At 34.2% G+C, this 19,419-nt stretch overlaps 1 protein-coding gene across 3 annotated transcripts in view; it reads left to right on the top strand.

Moving 5' to 3' along the window:
- Nucleotides 1–19,419, top strand: part of RNF180 (ring finger protein 180) — a 209,177-nt gene that overhangs the window by 123,238 nt on the left and 66,520 nt on the right. For all 3 annotated transcript variants that reach the window (XM_042987623.1, XM_042987631.1, XM_042987629.1), the window contains exon 5: nucleotides 15,836–16,061. In XM_042987623.1, coding sequence (XP_042843557.1) covers nucleotides 15,836–16,061 — 226 coding nt within the window. The remainder of the gene's footprint in view (nucleotides 1–15,835; nucleotides 16,062–19,419) is intronic.

Below are 19,419 nucleotides of genomic sequence, written 5' to 3' on the forward strand. Positions count from 1 at the left end.
AGTATTAAATGAAAAAGTAAGTTAAATTGGTTTTTTTAGTTTCTTTTTCTGTTGCTTTTTTGTTAGTGTTAGAACTGCAGCCAATTTCTATATATTGATTTTGTATCCTACAACTTTATTCAATTCAGTAGTACTTCTCTAGCTTTTTGGTGGGAATCTTGAGGACTTTATACATAGTCTCATGACCTGCAAATACTGAGAGTGTTACTTCTTTATCACCAATTTATAGGCCTTCTATTTATTTTTCTTATCTGCTTCTTATGGCTAGGTCTTCCAATACCATGTTGAATAAAAGTGGTGAATGTAGACAATTTTGTTTTGCTCTGGATCTCAGAGGAAAAGTTCTGTTTTTATCAATGAATATGTTAGCTGTGGTTTTGTCATCTATGGACTTTATTATGTTGAGGTATGTTCCTCTAAACCCACTTTGTTGATACTTATTTTTTTCACGAAGGGAATGTTGAATTTTGTTGAATGCTTTTTATGCATCTACTGAAATGATCATATGATTTTTACTTCTTGTTTTTTTTGATGTGGTGTATCATGCTGATTGATTTGCACGTATTGAGCCATCCTTGTATCCCTGGAATAAATCCAACTTGATTATGGTGAATGATCCTTTCAGTGTGTTGTTGAATGTAGTTTGTTAATATTTTTTGAAGATATATGCATCTGTATTTATTATGGATATTGGCCTGTAGGTTTTTGTTTGTTTGTTTTTGTTTTTTCTTGTAGTGTCTTTGTCTGGTTTTGGTACAAGAGTAATGCTAGTATTGTAGAATGCATTTGGAAGCTTCCCTTCCTCATCTAGTTTTTGGAAGACATTGAGAAGAATAGGTATTCTTCTTTAAGTGTTCGGTAGAATTCACCATTGTGGGTCTGGACTTGGTTTGTTGGAAGTGTTCTGATTACTGACTCAGGATTGTTATTAGTAATTGGTCTATTCAGATTTTCTTTGTCTTCCTAATTCAGTTTCAAAAGATTGTATGTCTCTAGGAAATTATCGATTTCTTCTAGGTTGTCCAGTTTGTCAGTATATAATTGTTCCTAGTTGTCTCATAATCCTTTGTATTTCTGTAAGTGTTAGTTGCTACTTCTCTTTCACTTCTGTTTTACCTATTTGGGTCCTCTCTTTTTCCTGATGACTCAGGCTCAAGGTTTATCAATTTTCTTTATCTTTTCGAAGAACCAGGTCCTGGTTTTCTTGGTCTGTTCTATTGTTTTTTATCTCTAATTTATTTATTTCTGCTCTAATCTGTATTATTTTCTTCCTTCTACTAGCTTTGGGCTTTGTTCTTGTTTTTCTAGCTCCTTTAGGTATAAGTTTAAGTTGTTTATTTGATATTTTTCTTGTTGCTTGGGATAAGCCTGTATTGCTATAATCTTCCTTCTTAATACAGCTTTTGCTGCATCCCAGAGATTTTGGGCTGTTGTGTTCTCATTTTCATTTGCCTCCATGTTTTTGTTTTTGTTTTTTAATTTCCTCTTTGATTCCTTGGTTGACCTGTTTGTTATTTGGTAGCATGTTTTTAGCCTCCATGTATTGATGTTCTATCCTGTTTTGTTTTTTTTTTTCCTATAATTGATGTCTAGTTTTATACCGTCATGGTCAGAAAAGATGCATGATATGATTTTAGTCTTTCTGAATTTATTGATACTTGTTTTGTGATCTAACACGGGGTCTATTCTAGAGAAAGTTCCATGTGCAGTTGAAAAGAATGTATATTCTACTTTTTTGGATGGAATGCTCTAAATATATATTTTAAGCTTATCTGTTGCCTTAAAGCCACTGTGACTGATTTTCTGTCTGGATGATCTATCCATTGATGTAAGTGGGGTGTTAAAGTTTCCTACCATTATTAACTACCTTTGTTAATAGTTACTTTATGTATTTAGGTGCACTTATGTTGGGTGCATAGATGTGTACAATTATTATATCATTGTGTTGCATCCATCCCTTTATCATTATGTAATGCCCTTTTTTTACTCTTCTTACAGTCTTTGTTGTAATCTATTTTGTCTAATAGAATTATTGCTCTCCCAGCTATTGGTTTTGGATTTTTGGTTTTTTGTTGTTTATTGTTTGTTTGCTTGTGTTTGGCTTTGGCTTTGGTTTGCATGATGAACGTTTTTCCATCCCTTCACTTTCAGTCTATTTGCAACTTTAAGTCTGAAGTGAGTCTGTTGTGGGCAGCATATAATTTTTTTTTTATTCATTTCATCTATTGGTACAACTTTCCATGGAGATAAAGGCTGAACCAAGCTGTTGACCTCATATCTTTTAATGATGAATCTCAGACAGTTCTGATTGCCAGGAGCAGGAATTTACTTAGAAGCTAAAGTATAAAGAACAAACAAAGCTGGGTTAGAGATGTTTTTGTCCTCAACCCTGCTGGACAGAAACAGTGTGTGTGTGTGTGTGTGTGTGTGTGTGTGTGTGTGTGTGTGTGTGTGTTACCTTCCATAAAAACATTATAATAACATACTATACTAATACAAATATTTTTAGATCACCAAACCTTTTTAGGTATTATATATAATGTTATAATAGCTATGAGCACATTGAGAAGCAGATTAGGGAAAAAAAACTATTACTTATTTATACAAACAGAAGATGAAACTTAAGTGGTTAGCCTATTATTTTCTAAAGTCATTGATAAAGTGTTACATTTGGTGTGTGCATTGGGAGATGCTTTCATTTAGATAGCATCTTCTGGGAAGGACTCTGGGAAGTAATATGTGAGCTGAGACATAAAGAAATAAGAGAACACCAGCCATTCACAGAGACAAGAGAAGAGAGCACTTGAGGAAGAGCAAATAGCAAGCATGAGATTACGTGAAACAGTTAAAAAGAGAAAGGCAACTGCTCTAAATAGCTAATAACTGGAGCTTATGTAAACAAAACATATAGTTGCATTACTTACAGCCTTTTAATATATTGTTTATTGTGAGATTTAGTATTGTGGGAATTTTTAATCTATCATAGCACATGAGAATGTACAATCATAATTTTAATACCATATAATTAGAAATATTATTTTAAATTAAAAGAAAAATATAAAAGAAAGCATATATAATATCAGAATTTTATTTGAGAAGTGGAGTCATAGGTGATTTATTGCTGATCTATTTGCCATTATTTTACACATTTTCTGCATGTTATTTCCCAACTTCATTTCAAAGAAAGTTCTCAAACATCTTTCATCAAAAACAGCATTATCCTGAATATTGAAATTCAGTTAAATATTGGTGTGTCATGAATATAATTTCTGAAAAGTGAATATATTAGAAAGGTTAAGTATTATATTGCTAGCAAAGAATCATCCCTTGCATATTTTGTAAAAACTTCTAATATTAAACATACTCATACTGGTTTTATAAATACATTTAAGGGGCACCCGGATGGCTCAGTTGGTTAAGCATCCAACTCTTGATTTCGGCTGAGGTCATGATCTCACAGGTTCATGAGATCAAACCCCACTTGGGATTCTCTCTCTCCATCTCTTCCTGCTCCACTCATGCTCTCTGTCCCTCTGTCTCTCAAAAATAAAGAAATAAACATTTAAAAAATAAATACATTTAAGAAAGTAAGATGGTAGCTATATGTGCATCATGCATGCGTCTCCATACTTCACACCACCTGGAGGTGTTAAGTGGAGAGAGTTCCAAAATTTGTAGACCTCTCAGAACCACCTGCCAACAGTTTCAAAATTGTTTTGTTTGTTTATTCCTAACCAGTGACATTTTTTAAAATTTTGTGTTTCAGACAAAAAAGTAAAAATAGTTTGGGACATACATTGCCACATTGAATTTGGATCTTTTTACGATTTAATCTCATTTTTATATTTTCTATAGGAAGCATATATTGCTTTTATGTTTATGTTTTTGAATGATTAATGTAAATACTGCCTTAGTTCATTTTTTAACTGAAAAAAATTAAAACATTTTATAAAAACCATAAAAAGCTAAAGACCTTTTAGCCAGTACTCCCAGTCTAAATCATTTTCCATTGCCCACAGAAGGGATCATCCTTAGGAGTTTCTTTTATAAACTTGACCTTGGCCTTTTAAATAAAAAATATATATACTTATGTGTGTGTGTATACATAAATATGTATACATATTTATATGTATATACATATACATACTTATGTATATGTATATATATATATATAAATATATATATATGATGTGTATGCACATCATACTTATACATGTGTGTATGTACATATATAGAGTAATACATATATAGACATATATATCTAGAAAGATAAATGTCTAGAAATATATATAGAAAGATACATATCTAGAAATATATGTCCATATAAAATATGTGGCATTGTTCTGCCTGTGTTATTTCTGTAAAAGTGGTGTTATGCTGTATTAAATTGTGCCACATTAGTTTGTTCCTGTTGAATCATATTCCGTTTCCACATTTTTGTTTGTAATTTTTCTTCTGATATGAATTTTATATACAGTAAAATATACAAATCTTAGATGTTCATTTACTATTTTAACAGATGCACACACCTGTGTTTACAATCTGCACTAAGATGTAGGATATTACATCATTCTGAATCGCTTCCTTGTTCCCCTTCCCCACTAATTTCTGTCTTATGTGCCAGAGGCAAGTAGTATTCTGATTTTTTTCAGTCATAGTGTAATTACACTTATTCTGGAATTGTACAAAAATAGAATTATGTGCTGTGCACTCTTTCATGTAAGGCTTTTTTTATTAGACAGTATTCTAATAAACATGAACTGTTTTATTCATGATGTTTTATATATAGGTAATTTATTTCTTTTTATTGCTGAATGGTATTCCATTTTAGTATAGGAATATACTAACGTACATTTACTTGTGCCACCAACGACTCCAGCAAGAAGATTAATAGCATTTTCTCATGGGCCTTTTCTATTGTCACTGAAGCATCAGATGCAGTGAAGCCCACTTGGTTCTCATGTGTGAACCTGGAAGTGAGAGGGTGTTAATGCCCAGGGGGGCACATTTTGGATCAATAGGAGATGGGCACCAGCAGATGGATTTTTCTCCCTTCATCCTTCAGCAGACTATAGATCACACTGTATGTAGTTGGGACAGAGCCCTCTCCTAAGACCATACTCAATACTAGTTCAAGGCCTACTCAGAAATCTGTCCTCTGACATTTTTTCTTCCTCTTTATCTTATTTGCTCTCTTTTTCTCTCACAACTGCAGTCTCTAATAAAGTAATAGAAAATAAACTTCTGCCATAGTTTGGATTCTGGATAATCCCAGTTAATGCATCCTGTATGTAGAGGTTGATGTTATTTTTACTCTTTTTCCTTGTGTTCACCTGAAGTGTTTCTGTGGTGTCTTTCTAGTATGGCAAGTACATTTTCTCTTTTACCAATCTTCCTATTCTCTCACTTAAGTCATATTTACTGACCATCTTCTACATGCCGAGCCTTCTTCTAAGTAATGGAATACAGTGGTTAAACATAATGTTCTTGATTCCTTTTTGATGGCCAGAAGTTACATAGAAATGGTTTGAAGGCTATTGATTAGCCATTTCTAGTCACCTCTGTTACCTTGCTTCCATTGTTTTGCTCTGACAATAGCAGAAATAATAGTATTTTTAGAAACATGAATATTGGTATATTTGTAATAATTTTAGATTCAAAGACCTTTATACCTAATATGACCACAGGCTATTTTAGATTCCTACGACAAGGACTTGGAAGTGGATAATAGATGTTCTGTGGAAAGAATCTGGAGGACACTTTGGTTCACAGGAAGTGCAATCTCTCAAGTTGGCTGACTGACATATCAGGATTAGCCCCCTGGTACTCATCCCATACTGTTTCCCTTGAATCACTTAAACCCCATTGGAATACATAGTTATGTCTACAAGTGGATGATGGGTGAATTTCCCAATTAAAAATCAGTAAGTTGTTGGCAGAAGATAGGAGTGGATGCTGGAAAGGTTTCCCCAAAAGTGTCCACTAAACCAGACCATATCAGATCTGAATGGTGTGTAGGTATTAGGGGAAGAATAGAGGTAAAGGGATATTTTAGGCAGAAGGAACAGGTTATGCAAAAGTTCCAAAAGCGGTGAGGAATTTCGTATAATTGAGAAAGAGAAAGGATAGGTTTTAGAGGTGTCGTTTAGGGTACTGAGTCAGTTCTTCCCTCAAGCTAGATGTTCTTCTAGATTTTTCAACTACTGATACCAGCAGATTTCATTTTAATTTTTGAGACACTTTGAATTGGGTTTTCTTTCACTTGTAACAAAAAGATTTCTTACAAGATCTTGACTTAAATGCCACTGCCTCAAAGAAGCCTTTCTGTACCCCAGACTAATTTGAGTTCCTCTGTTTTATGCTTTCTTAGCAACCTTTTATTCTCTTCCACAAGACCAAAAGCTCCATACTATATCCTCAGAGCCTGGGAAAGCGACCGGTACATAGTAGGTGCTCAATAAATATTTGTTGATTGAACACAGAGGTAAAAACCTGAATGAGGAAGTAGCAACAAAAATAAAAGGAATCATGGCTAAGGAAGTACAGGGGAACATTGGAACAGTTGAAGAGCTAAACTTGGCAAGGAATAGGTGTGGGAGGTGAGGAGAAGGAATCAGATCTGGGGGAGAAGTGAATTCAAGTTAGAATATATTAAGATTGGAGTCCTAGTATGGTGATTTACAAAAGGCAGTTATAAATTTGTATTTGGAGATTAGAAGAAGGATAATAGATTAAACCAAGATTTTGGTGGCATCAGCATGAAGGGAATAGATACCGAGGACAGTAAGAAAGGGTAAGTACACCTAGGGAAGTAGAAAGTGCAGAAGACAATCTTTGTAAACACCATTACTGAAAGGACATTAGACAGAGAAATGCATATATAAGAAGTAAGTAGCAATAAACAAAATGTGATATATCCATACAATCAACTGTTACTCAGTTATAAAAAGGAATGAAGTGCTGATACATACTATAACAGAGATAATCTTTGAAAACAGTAAGAGAAAGAAGCCAGATACAACAGGACATGTATGATTTTGTTTATATGAAATGTTCAGAACAGGCAAATCTGTAGAGACAGAAAGTAGATTTGTTGTTGCCAAGGGTGGGGTGTGGAAGGAGGGAAGAGGGAAATGGGAAGTGACTGACAATGGGAATGAAATTTCTTTTTGGAGTGATGGAAATTTTTTAATATTAGATGGTGGTAATAGCTGTACCACCTTATGAATATCCCAAACCCACTGAATTGTATGCTTTAAAATGGTGAATTTTAGGGTATGTGAATTATATGTCAAAAAAAGTCAGCAATAGGCAGAAAATATACACAAGACATACTTAGAGAAAAAGGTAGATAAATCAGATGGACAGTTACAGTGAAGCCAGAAAAGACAAAGGGAAGTTCATCCTCCCCCCCACCTTTCTGTCTTTCCAACAAAGCAAAATGTCTTCCATAGAATAATTGCATTTTGTAGTCTTTAAGAACATGGTGACCAGTGCCTTTTAACAATGTGGTCGTGTATAAGCAACATAAGCATAAATAAAGATATTATGTCTTAATATTTTCCTCTTGGAGCTAACCATTGAATTGGAATTCCCATTTTTCTTCCCTTAAGTAACCATGGCAGAAGCTTTTACAAATAAAGTGAAAATTTCCCAGAATTACTAATGTGTTAGAAGTATTACAAAGCAAGACAGTCTTCCTTTCAGACAGAATAGTAATATTTTTAGTGTATGTGATTATTAAATTTAAATGTTTATACAAAAATATGCTGCATCATTTATCATTTTATAAAGATCTAATAACTTGTGTAGAACATGTAAAATTTTTAAAATAAGTGCTAGCACATCCTTGGTTTTCAAACCAAAACCAGAAGATATTCTCAAAAAATGACCATCACTACAAAATATTGCAAACATTTTATTTCAAATGCCAAAAATGGGGGTGGTGAGCAATACAACTTATGTAAAGCAAAAGTCATAAGATTTTCTATAAAAAACGGTAAATTTTAGAGCTCATATGTACTCTAAAGATAGCCAGAAATGGCAGAAATATACTCTTTAAATTTTGCTGAGGAAAGGTTTTCATTCTAATTAATTGCTTTTAGCCAAAACCAAACTTATTTGCAAAAATTTATAAATTCTAGCCTGAGCATTTGGAATTATCCGCTGTGAATGTGGATCACTTTCAGTTCTTTCAGGGTAAGGACTGTTTCCTTAATTTTTTACTTTATTTAACTTGATTTTTGTATTTTAGAAGTAAACTGATTATCATTTTGGTTTAATATTCGTATTGATTAGGAAAGCAAATAAGTTCTAGAAAGTTGCATTCCCCAGAGCTTTTAATGGGATAAATAGAATTCTTCCAATGGTCAGTATAGAGAAAATGATATTATGTACTTTTTGAGAATTTTTCATTTCATACATTCATCAATAAATACAGTGGAGCCCTGAAGGGATTTTATTTATCAAGCAACATAGTGAATCAATGGTTTCTGAATAACTGTATCTGATGGCCTGGGCAATACTGAGTATTATATTAACCTGCAAACCTACAGAGAAGGATGATGATGAGTGGAAAAAAATATTCTCAGCAGTTTTGGTTACCTCCTAGAGGCATGTAAAATCTTCCTTTAGTCTCTTCCTTTCTCTGAGTATGTTAGTAAATTATAGGAATAAATATTGGGAAGTTTCCACTCAAATTTTTGAATTTCACGACCCCAGTCTTCGTCTGAGACCCCATGAATTATGTTTTTTTCTTTACCATGGGTTGTAGGGATTTAGTGTGTTTCTTCTTTTATTTTTTTTTTTTAATGTCTTGTAATCTTTATTTTTGAGAGAGAGAGACAGACAGAGTGCGAGTGGGGGAGGGGCAGAGAGAGAGGGAGACAGAGAATACAAAACAGGCTACAGGCTCTGAGCTGTCAGCACAGGGCTCGAAATCAGACTGTGAGATCTTGACCTTAAGCTGAAGTCACATGCTTAACCGACTGAGCCACCCAGGTGCCCTGTAGTGTGTTTCTCCTTTGATAGCTACTAACTACCAACACATGTACTCAAGACCTTGGGGTGTTATTTTAGATTTTTTTTTAAGTAAAACAAACACTCAGGCCAGGACAGCTAGATCATTTTGGCATAGATCCTAGAGCTAACTCTAATCTAAAGCTGTATTTCTGTCTTGAAAAGTGATTGATGTAAAAAACAATTCAGATATAGTAATTATCAGTCTATCTAGAATAGCTTATTAATGAGATGTTTTAATTAGTTGAATATTTGTATTAAAGAACCCCATATGAATCACCAACTATCAAATAATTTTAATGTAGAAAATACACCTATAGCTCTATTGAAGATCTTTAATCTTTAATCTTTAATCTTTCCTTGATGCTTTAGAGGTCACCTCAGAGTATTATAGTAGCTCTTGCTTTCATTTTTAAAAAAATTTTTTAATGTTTATTTATTTTTTTGGAGAGAAAGAGCACGAGTAGGGGAGGGGCAAAGAGAGAGGGGGAGACAGAATCCGAAGCAGTTTCCAGGCTCTGAGCTGTCAGTGGGGCTCGAACTCATGAGCCATGAGATCATGACCTGAGCCAAAGTCAGACACTCAACCAGCTGAGTCACACAGGCGCCCCTCTTGCTTTTCATTTTAAATAAAGTTAGTTATTATCTAATAGAACTTTAAATATTAAGCTGATTGATTTTTATATTGATACTATGATGTATCTAGATGTGGCTTTTTGAAGGAAATGTTAATCTCCCTCTCTCCTTCTTTACAGTGTGCCTTTTTTTTTTTTTTTTTTTTTTTTTTTTTAGTAGTCCTTAGAGCTTTTATTTCTTTGGATCCCAAATAGATGAGAACTTGCCATAATTTAGACCCTCCTCATTATTTTTTCCCCTAAATTGTCTTGCTTAGTATAATCACTGATGAGATTATTGTCAATATTGCCAATTTACTAAATACTTGCATACTTCAATATAGTATCTACTATAGGCCTACGGCCCAAATCACCTTTGCTTTCTATCTCCTACTATATTAATTCTCATACTTCTGGTCTCAAAATCCCTGTAAAATATTAAAAGTTATTGAGAACCCTAAAGAGCTTTTGTGTATGTGGATTATAAATATTTACCATATTATAAATTAAACAGAAAAAATTTAAATATTAATTCATACAAAGATAATAATAAACCATTATATGTAATCATGACATATATTATGAAAATAATTTAATCAAAACAAAAATTGAGATGAATGGCATTTGTTTCATTCTTTCAAATATCTTTAATATTTGGCCTAATAATCAAAAGATGTATTCTCACGTCTGCTTCTGCATACAATCTGTTGCCATATGCTGTTTTGACTGAAGTATGTGAAGAAAATCCAGCCAGACACATAGTCAGAAAAGGGAATAGTATTATAATAGCTTTTCAAGATGATTTTGGATAGTTGTCTTTGATACTATACCAAAACTTGACAAGTGCTAGATTATTAAAGTCTATTACAATATGAAATCTGACACTTGATGTGAATGTTAAATACTCTGTTACATTAAAATCCGTTAGTCTGTTTTTACACTTTGAGTGGTTCATTTTCTCATGCATAATTTTGTAATATCATGTATGCATCATTTTATAATATCCTGCATTAGACATTTGGAAACTCCTGGTTCACTGAATTACCTAGCTCTCCTAACTGTTGTCATATTTCATTAAGCACTAGCAAAAAAACTGCTAATACCATCTTTTCAGAAAAGTCTGTAAATACTGGGAAGCTATAAGTATATAGAAGTTTTAAAAAATTTTGATTTTGTTGCTTGAAAGCTAAAATTTTATCATTTTATTTGGTGACAGACACTATTTGTTTGCCTTGAAGTGACAGATTTGCTTTGTTCATTTTTGTGAAAATGTCTGCCAAATAACCAATTCTGAATACTCAGTTTTCCTGGCCATTGTTCATTACATAAAGATGATATTTTTCCATGGAAAAACCAGCTAGTTCATCTCACAACTAAAACATTAACAAAGGTTCTTTTTCTTAAAATAACCATTATGCTTTGGAATGCAACAGAAATGCATTCTGTGTACTTCCTGTTTCTCTCACATGGAGTATTATAAGATAAATATTCAATTAGTCAAAGTTAATCTTTTTCCTTCTTCATCAAGAGCATTCTGGTTTTTTTTAATTTTTAATTTTTTTTTATTTTTGAGAGAGAGAAAGCATAAGCAGGGGAGGGGCAGAGAGGAAAACAGAATCAGAAGCAGGCTCCAGGCTCTAAGCTGTCAGCATAGGGCCCAATACGGGGCTCGAACCCATGGACTGCCAGACCATGACCTGAGCCGAAGTCAAATGCTTAACCGAGTGAGCCACCCAGGCACCCCAAGGGCATTCTTAGCAGAAATTGACTTTTTTTTTTTCTGTCTCTGCATGTGGTGGAATACACACACACACACACACACACACACACACACACACACACACACTAAAATTAGGTATATATTTTAACTTACTGAAATTGTATTCATTGCTTCCTTTGGAGACAATTTTAAGTAAAATAAAATTATAATATTAACGTCAACTTATACTTTTAAATAAAGTAGAATTATAAAAAAATATATCTTTAAAAAGAATAAATATGTAACACTGCTGGAAAATAAGACTGCATAACTTGAATGGGCCACAACATTTCAGGAATATCTAAGGGTAGAAGGCAATTTGAATTTATTTAGAAATGAAGCAAATTAATTGTTTTTTTAAAGGCCAGGGAATAAACTGATATAGAATTAAGAGCAGTTCTCATTAGAGACCTGGAGTAACTTCAAGATCAATTAGAAGGAACCTCGAATGCATATCAGTAGGTGAAAGAAGCTAGTCTGAAAAGACTACATACTGTGTAACTCCTATTATATGACTTTCTGGAAAAGGAGACCTATATACAGACAGATCAGTAGTTGACAGGGGTTGGGGAAGAGGTAAAATGGATGAATAAGTGGAGCACAGGGGATTTCATTTAATAGTGCAATGAAACTATTCTATATGATACTGCAATTGTGGATACCTGACATTATCTATTTGTTAAAATCCATAGAATGTACAAAACCAAGAATAAACCCTAATGCAAACTATGGGACTCAGTTAATAGTAATGTATCAATATTGGTTATTAACTTTAAAAATGTACCATAATAATGGTAACAAAAGGTTAAACTGTGTGTGTGTGTGTGTGTGTGTGTGTGTGTGTGTGTGTGTAAGGAGGTATGGGTGGATTGTCTTTTTTCTGTACAATTTTTCTGTAAACATAAAACCACTCTCAAAAAAGCCAATATTTAATAATAAATATGATTGAATACAATGACAGCAGCAAACATTTACATTCCAGGTATTGTTCGGAATGTTTTATATACATATTAACTCTTTCTTCAACAACTGTGAGCTCGGTACTGTTAGTATCTCCACCTTAGAAATGAGAAAAGTGATACTCCAAGGAGTTAAGTAATTTGCATAAGGTCACACAGGCAATAGTGTCAGAGCCCAAACAGGCTCTGGAGTCTTGCTCCTATTCACTGCCCTACTAGCACCTATTAAAAAATAGTAAGTTAGAGGAATAAGGCCAAATATAGCAGTAATCACAATATTGTAAAGGAGCTAAATGGCACTGCTGCTTTGTTATTACTAATAAAAACTCTTGGTCTGTTAATTTTTATGCTAGTTTTTTCATGAATTTTTTTGAAGCTTGTTGCTTTATATTACTTAGCAGTTTATTTTCTCCTCTTCTGAGACTGGAAGCCCCTGGAAAGGAATGTGAGAGACTGTGTTTGTTCTTTGTAGGACAGTTTCCGTGGGGTCAAAAGTAGTTGTACATTGGGCACCTATTATATTCATCTGCTAATTTTGATAACAATGCCTTGAAATTTTACTTCCCTGTAGATCCTAACTAAATTTGTCTTTTTCTTTAAACCTACGTCATAATTGTCACCAGCTAACATTTATTATTTGCTAGTATGTTTTGAAGTACACTGACTCACGTAAGAGTGTGGTAGTGAAGAGCACTGCCCTAGGTCCATATACTGGCTTTTTTCAAATGCCAGCTTCACCCCTAGAGTTAGTGAGCTCTCAATTTCTCAGTTTCCTTTATTCTAAAAGATGATGATAGTAATAGTACCTGCTTCATAGGGGTTTTGTGTTAAGGAAATTAGTTAATGTATACAAGTTTAATTCTCTTATTTCTAAGCCTCAAAGAATTTCATGGGGAGCATAAGATAAATGGTGAGCTCCATGACAGGTGTACTGTGTAAGAGTGGCCATTTTATGCTGTGCTCATGTCGTTTGGGTTTATAAATAGGTATTTCTCTTACAATCTATCGCCTCTTCACATCCATTTGCTTTTAGATCTAATCATAAAAACTCCACAGAGGAAAATCAGGATCTCTGTCATACCAATGCTTGTTTGTTTATCTCATCTCCTGTCACTATTTTTCTGAATGAATATCATGTTTTAACCGTACTTTCTAGGAGGTGGTTTCAGAACCCATGCTGCTCTGGCCTTCAGTGTTTCTGTGGATGACTCTCATTTGTCTGTGTTCCTTAGAGTAGCTACAAACGAGTTGTGATCGTTGTACAATGAGAGACGTATAAACCCACACTACACTGCACTTCAGGTTTGATTGGCTTTTTAAGTAACTACATCATACACTGAGCTTAGTTAAGTCAGTTAAAATCCAGATAAAATCCCTAGCTCTTCTTCACATAAATTGCCTTAGCTAAATTTTATTCATCGTATAGGTGTGCAGTTTCTTTTAGAGTCTTCAATTAGGAATTTATATGTATCTGTTAAATTCAATCTTGATTTCAGCCCAGCTACCTATTGAGACTTTTTAAAAATCTTGACTCTGCCAACTGGTTTAGCCTAGTGTACATTTTTATATTATTTGCTAATGGCATACCTTATTCCAGAAAGGATTTTGGTCCTTAATTAGCCAGCTATCTTTCCTGTCCCCTTCCTTACATTTCTGATAAGCATTTCTGGGGTCTTCTTCTATGACCATTGAAATATTGAGGAGACGAATATGAGTTCTTAGACATACCTATTAAAAACCTCTTTCTCTGTTGGCAGTGATCCATTAATGAGTATTAATTTCTAAAATATAATTTTTCAACTAACTGGAATTTAAATAAAAACTTAAAAAATGTAACTCTCCATCCAACAGCAAATTTACTATTATACAACCCTCCATCGCTGCAGTTTGGAGAAATACCCACTGGTATTCTATCCTTGAGATAATTTGTTTGTCTTTTTGTATAACGGTATTTATTACCAGACAGGTGCAGTTTTCTGGATTAATGAAAACTTTAAACCTTTTTAACTCCCTAAAACGTAGTGAATTTTATATACGTTATTTCTGTTTTGAGGATTGATTCACTTAGATCAAATAATAGATGAATAGTTCCAACCTCATTTTCTATTTTCAAACTCACATCAAGTTTATTTGCAAAATATTGTGTTTTTAAAGAGCAACGCTTTTATTTCCTTGCGTGTTTTAATGTGGTCTAGTTACTTTTGTTGGATATGTAAAGTAGTTTATAGAAATAAAATTCTGCACAAATATTTGGGTCACAATTTGAAATGCTTCAAGAGGTTCCACAAATGATGGGTTTTTTTTATGCCATGGGTTTCTTTAAGGTTAATTAGTTCAAATCTCAAGGCACAGTCCTGAGAGTATAATGCAAGCAGAATAAGCTGGCATTATGAAATAAAATTTAGGTAAGTCAGCATCTAGGTCCATAGATGTTTTTATCTGGGGTGCCCAGTTCACTACTAATCATTTACTTACACCTTTCATTTTGCAAATATCTTTTCAGTTTAGGAAAGAATATTCATGTATCAAAAATGAACAAAAAATTATGGATTCTGTTGCCTTTCCTAGAGGTTTTTCTTTATTATTGTGCATGTCCTAGCTGCAAGCTTTCTTTTGGAAAGAGACTTTTACTTCATGTCCTGTTTTAAACTTTGTTTATGTTATATGGGATTTCACAGAATGCTTGATATCTAGTGGATTACCTCATTTAATCCTCACATTATCCTCACAGATGGGGAAATCGTGAGCCTAAGTAACAGGCATTCTGTTACCAGGCCTCACGCTGCTAACCTCTGAGCTGCCTCTTTCCTAACTACATCTTTCTTAACTATTCTTTTTTGGGAGGAGGGAAGGGACTCATCCCATTTCTCAGCTACAAGGCTGATCCCCAAATTGCTACAAGTCTCTTTGCCTTGTCTGTTTCCTGACATATGTTAGTCTTTGGCCGTTTCTTGGCCTTGGGGTCCACGAAGGGACAAAGTGTGGAGTAAATAGTGCATGCCTGGTCTGGGGATGAAGCATATATGGTATCCTCTTGCCCTTTTTATCATATGCAGATGCCCATATAAGGCTCTATAACCTTGTGACAATCACTTTATTTGCTGTGGTGGGAGTGGGATCAATGGGGAATCTGTAGTCCTGGGACTAGTATACCTGACACATACTTAACTAGTACTGGTTAAATAGAGATAGGGTTTACTCCAGTATGTTTGGGCAGATTTTAGCATTTAGTATTATATAAAAATATGAAAAATACTTTTTAAAAGAATAATTAAGACTTCTGGATTTTTCGTGTGTGTTTTGAGTTTCTTGTCACTTTGCAAGATAGCCTTTCTATCACTTGAAATATGTCACAGAAAGAGATATTATGTGCTTCTCATAAATATTTTTATTCATTTTAACAAAATGTAAAGGCAGTCTCTCTTTCTCAAGGAAACCAATCTCATACTGAACTGAGAGAAATTATTTTTGCTTATGTTTTACAGACTTTGAATAATGAGATGAGTACAGATGATGACAATGAATATGCAGAAGAAAAGGAAAGTTACATCTGTGCAGTATGTCTGGATGTTTATTTCAACCCATACATGTGTTACCCTTGCCACCATATCTTCTGTGAGCCCTGCTTACGGACTCTTGCCAAAGACAATCCTGCAAGCACTCCCTGCCCGTTGTGCCGGACAATTATTTCCAGAGTCTTTTTCCAGACAGGTAACTGTTCTCTTTCACTAACATGATTGCCTGATTGTTCTGACTACAGCTTTGTTCTCATTCTTAAGGTACTTTATAAATGATTATAGAACATTATTGAAAATCATATACAGGATGATTTCTTATTCTCTACTTTATAAAACAGTGCTTGCCCAACTCATAGAACTGTGTGAAAATCATAGAATCCTAGATGAAAAGAAGTTCTCATGTCTAATCTCCTACTTTATGCTGAGATCTTTTCTAAGATATTCTAACCAGTTGTTCAGTCTTGGCTTGGACATTTCTTTTTTTTTTTTTTTAATTTTTTTTTTAATGTTTATTTATTTCTGAGACAGAGAGAGAGCATGAGTGGGGGACGGGCAGAGAGAGAGGGAGACACAGAATCAGAAGCAGGCTCCAGGCTCTGAGCTGTCAGCACAGAGCCTGACGCGGGGCTCGAACTCACAAACCGTGAGATCATGACCTGAGCCGAAGTCGGTCGCCCAAACCGACTAAGCCACCCTGGCGCCCCTTGGCTTGGACATTGCTAATGGCAAGGGCATTTCATTAAAACTTGAAGCAGCCCTGTTGATTATTTATTCCTCGTATCTGCCTTTTACTGCTACTCATTCTTTGGCCCTTGTTATTTCCTCTGGAGTCTTTGAGAATAATTCTGTAAATATCTGAGGAAAACTCATGCCTTTCCCCCTACCCTCCATGTCTTTTCAACATCCTTATTCTTAAGGTTTTTCTTCTTGAATGAGAAGAAGTAAAATTGGAGCAAGGATTTGTTTAACTAATTATCAGTAAAGATGAAATATAATTTTTAAAACATACTAATGGAGGGGCGCCTGAGCGGCTCAGTCAGGTAAGTGTCCAACTTCGATTCAGGGCATGATCTCTCATTTCATGAGTGTGAGCCCCGCATCAGGCTCTGTGCTAACAGCTCAGAGCCTGGAGCCTGCTTCAGATTCTGTCTCCCTCTTTCTCTGCCCCATTCCCTGCTCGCACTCTGTGTCTCTCTTGCTCTTTGTCTCTCAAAAATAAACACATTACAAAAACATACTAATGGAGACAGGAAAAACTAATGAATGTGGAACGTAGAGAATTGCTAAGGAAAAAGGGAAGAAGGACAGAAGTAAGTAGAGCTAACATTTATGGAGGGCACTACTCTGTGCCACCCATCACAGGAAAAAATGCTATCTCCATGTTCTGCAGGTGAGGGTGGATGAACAGATACACAAGCCAGATGATGCTACATAGTAACTATAATTAGGTGAAGTATTTGGTTTTAAATATTCTGCCACCTGAGTTAAAATAAAAGTAAGGACACAATTAAATGATTCTCATGATTCATTAAAAGAAGTATCCCACTTCCCAAGAGTAAGCAAAGGTTTTTCTGGCTCTTGAAAGGGAATTTTTTATGTGATTTCTCTTCCAGGGCATACTAAGAAGTGGAGTAGGCAGTGTCCTCAAAAACATCTTCAGAGCAAGTGGCATATCAGGTTTCCTGACATCTTCTGGTATACTTTGATAAAAGCTCAGGAAATACCAGAGTATAAATTAGGGAAAGTGACATTGCTGGTAGCCAAAACGTTATGGTCTAATTTTCTTATAGAAATAACTTTTTAAATTATAGAAGTAATACAATTTCATTATGGGAAAAATCAGAACATCCAGTTAAAGTTCTAAGCTCAAAATCCTCTATAGTCCTAACATTTAAAGACCACAGTGAGTGAGTATACTTCCAGAATATTTTACATACATGTACTTTATTATTTTTCTTACAGAAAAAAAATGTGACTATATTGTACGTAAGGCTTTTAACCTGCTTGGATTTTACTTAAAACTCTTGTGATTATATCATGATCTACTTAAACTACCAATATTATGGGACATTTAGTTATTTGTCATTTACTTAATTGCTGATATATGGAGATAAATATTTGCACACATCTCTGAGCATTTCTTTGCAAGGGATTTCAAGAAGTAGAACTGGTAGTTAAAGCTGTTGTGTGTTTTAAAGCTTTGTGTATGTTGCCAAACTGTGCTCAAAAACTGTTATAAGCAGTATTATACAAGAGCTTATTTTCTCCACATTCAGGGCATTTGTTTTTCTTGGCCATGACCTTTGCTGATTTTTCTTATGGTTTGTTCATCTTTTTCTTGCTTATTAACAAGATTTTTTTTTTAATTAGTGTCAGCTTTTGTCCTATGGGGTAAATCATTTTCCTGTTTTGTCATTTGTATTTTAGTTATGTTTGTATTTTATGGATGTGCAGAACTTTTATGTGGTCTCATGTAGTAACATAGGTCTTTAATATTTCTAATTTTAAAGTTAGGAATTAAAAGGCCTTACCTATTAACTACAGAATTATATAAAAATTCTCTTTATCCACATTTATTTTAGGTTTCCATTTTGTCCTCCTATCCCATATTTAACTCCATTTAGCATCTTGTATGATGCATGGTTTGAGTAAGAATGGAGTACTTTTGGGGTGCCTGGGTAACTCATTTGGTTAAACATCTGACTTTTTTTTTGGCTCAGGTCATGATCTCATGGGATCTCAAGCCCTGCATTGGGCTCCAAGCCAACAGGAGGTGCCTGCTTGGGATTCTCTTTCTCTCCCTCCCTCTCTGCCTCTCTCCTGCTCATGCAAGCTCTCTCAAACAAACAAACAAACAAACATTAAAAAAAAAAAAAAAAGAACGGAGTCCATTTTCTTCCATATCCTTAGACATTTATCCTAGTATCATTTGCTGAACAATCCTTTTTTCCTATTGTAGTTAAATTGTCATTCTTTAAAAAGTAATAATAATTACTACAATGTAAGTGTGTTTCTTGACACCTTTTTCTTTTCCATTCATATTTCTATCTTGCCCTATACCTCTTAAAATTATTCTAGACTGTGTTTTAATAACTCACAAGTGAATTAAAATTATAAGTTATTTGGAGATAATTCATAGTTTTTAATTGACATTTATATAATATTGGGTGATTGTTATTGGATATCATCTTAATAAATTTCTGCAATTTCCTTCCTAAAGGCTTTGCACAATTCTTATTAGTTTTCTGCCTGTATATTTTTTGTTGTTGCTATTGTAAATGAATTTTTTTTCCTCTTCTGGTTTCAAAAGCTTTTGGTGATACTTTGGAGAAGTTAGTTTACAGTCTTAGAGTATTCTCTTAACCTTACTGAACCCTGACAGTTACTTATTAAGTGAATGAATACTCTCAGTTACTTAATGTCAGCATTCCAGTTGCGAACAAAACGGGATAATTACTGTCAAAGGTCAGAGTGGGAAAGCTGTCATTTCCTAAAGGAACTCAAGATATTTGGCCAATGTTTCAGGGGTTGGTTCTAACATAATTCTGTTA

This window comes from Panthera tigris, chromosome A1, assembly GCF_018350195.1.
Source record: "Panthera tigris isolate Pti1 chromosome A1, P.tigris_Pti1_mat1.1, whole genome shotgun sequence".
NCBI lineage: Eukaryota > Metazoa > Chordata > Mammalia > Carnivora > Felidae > Panthera > Panthera tigris.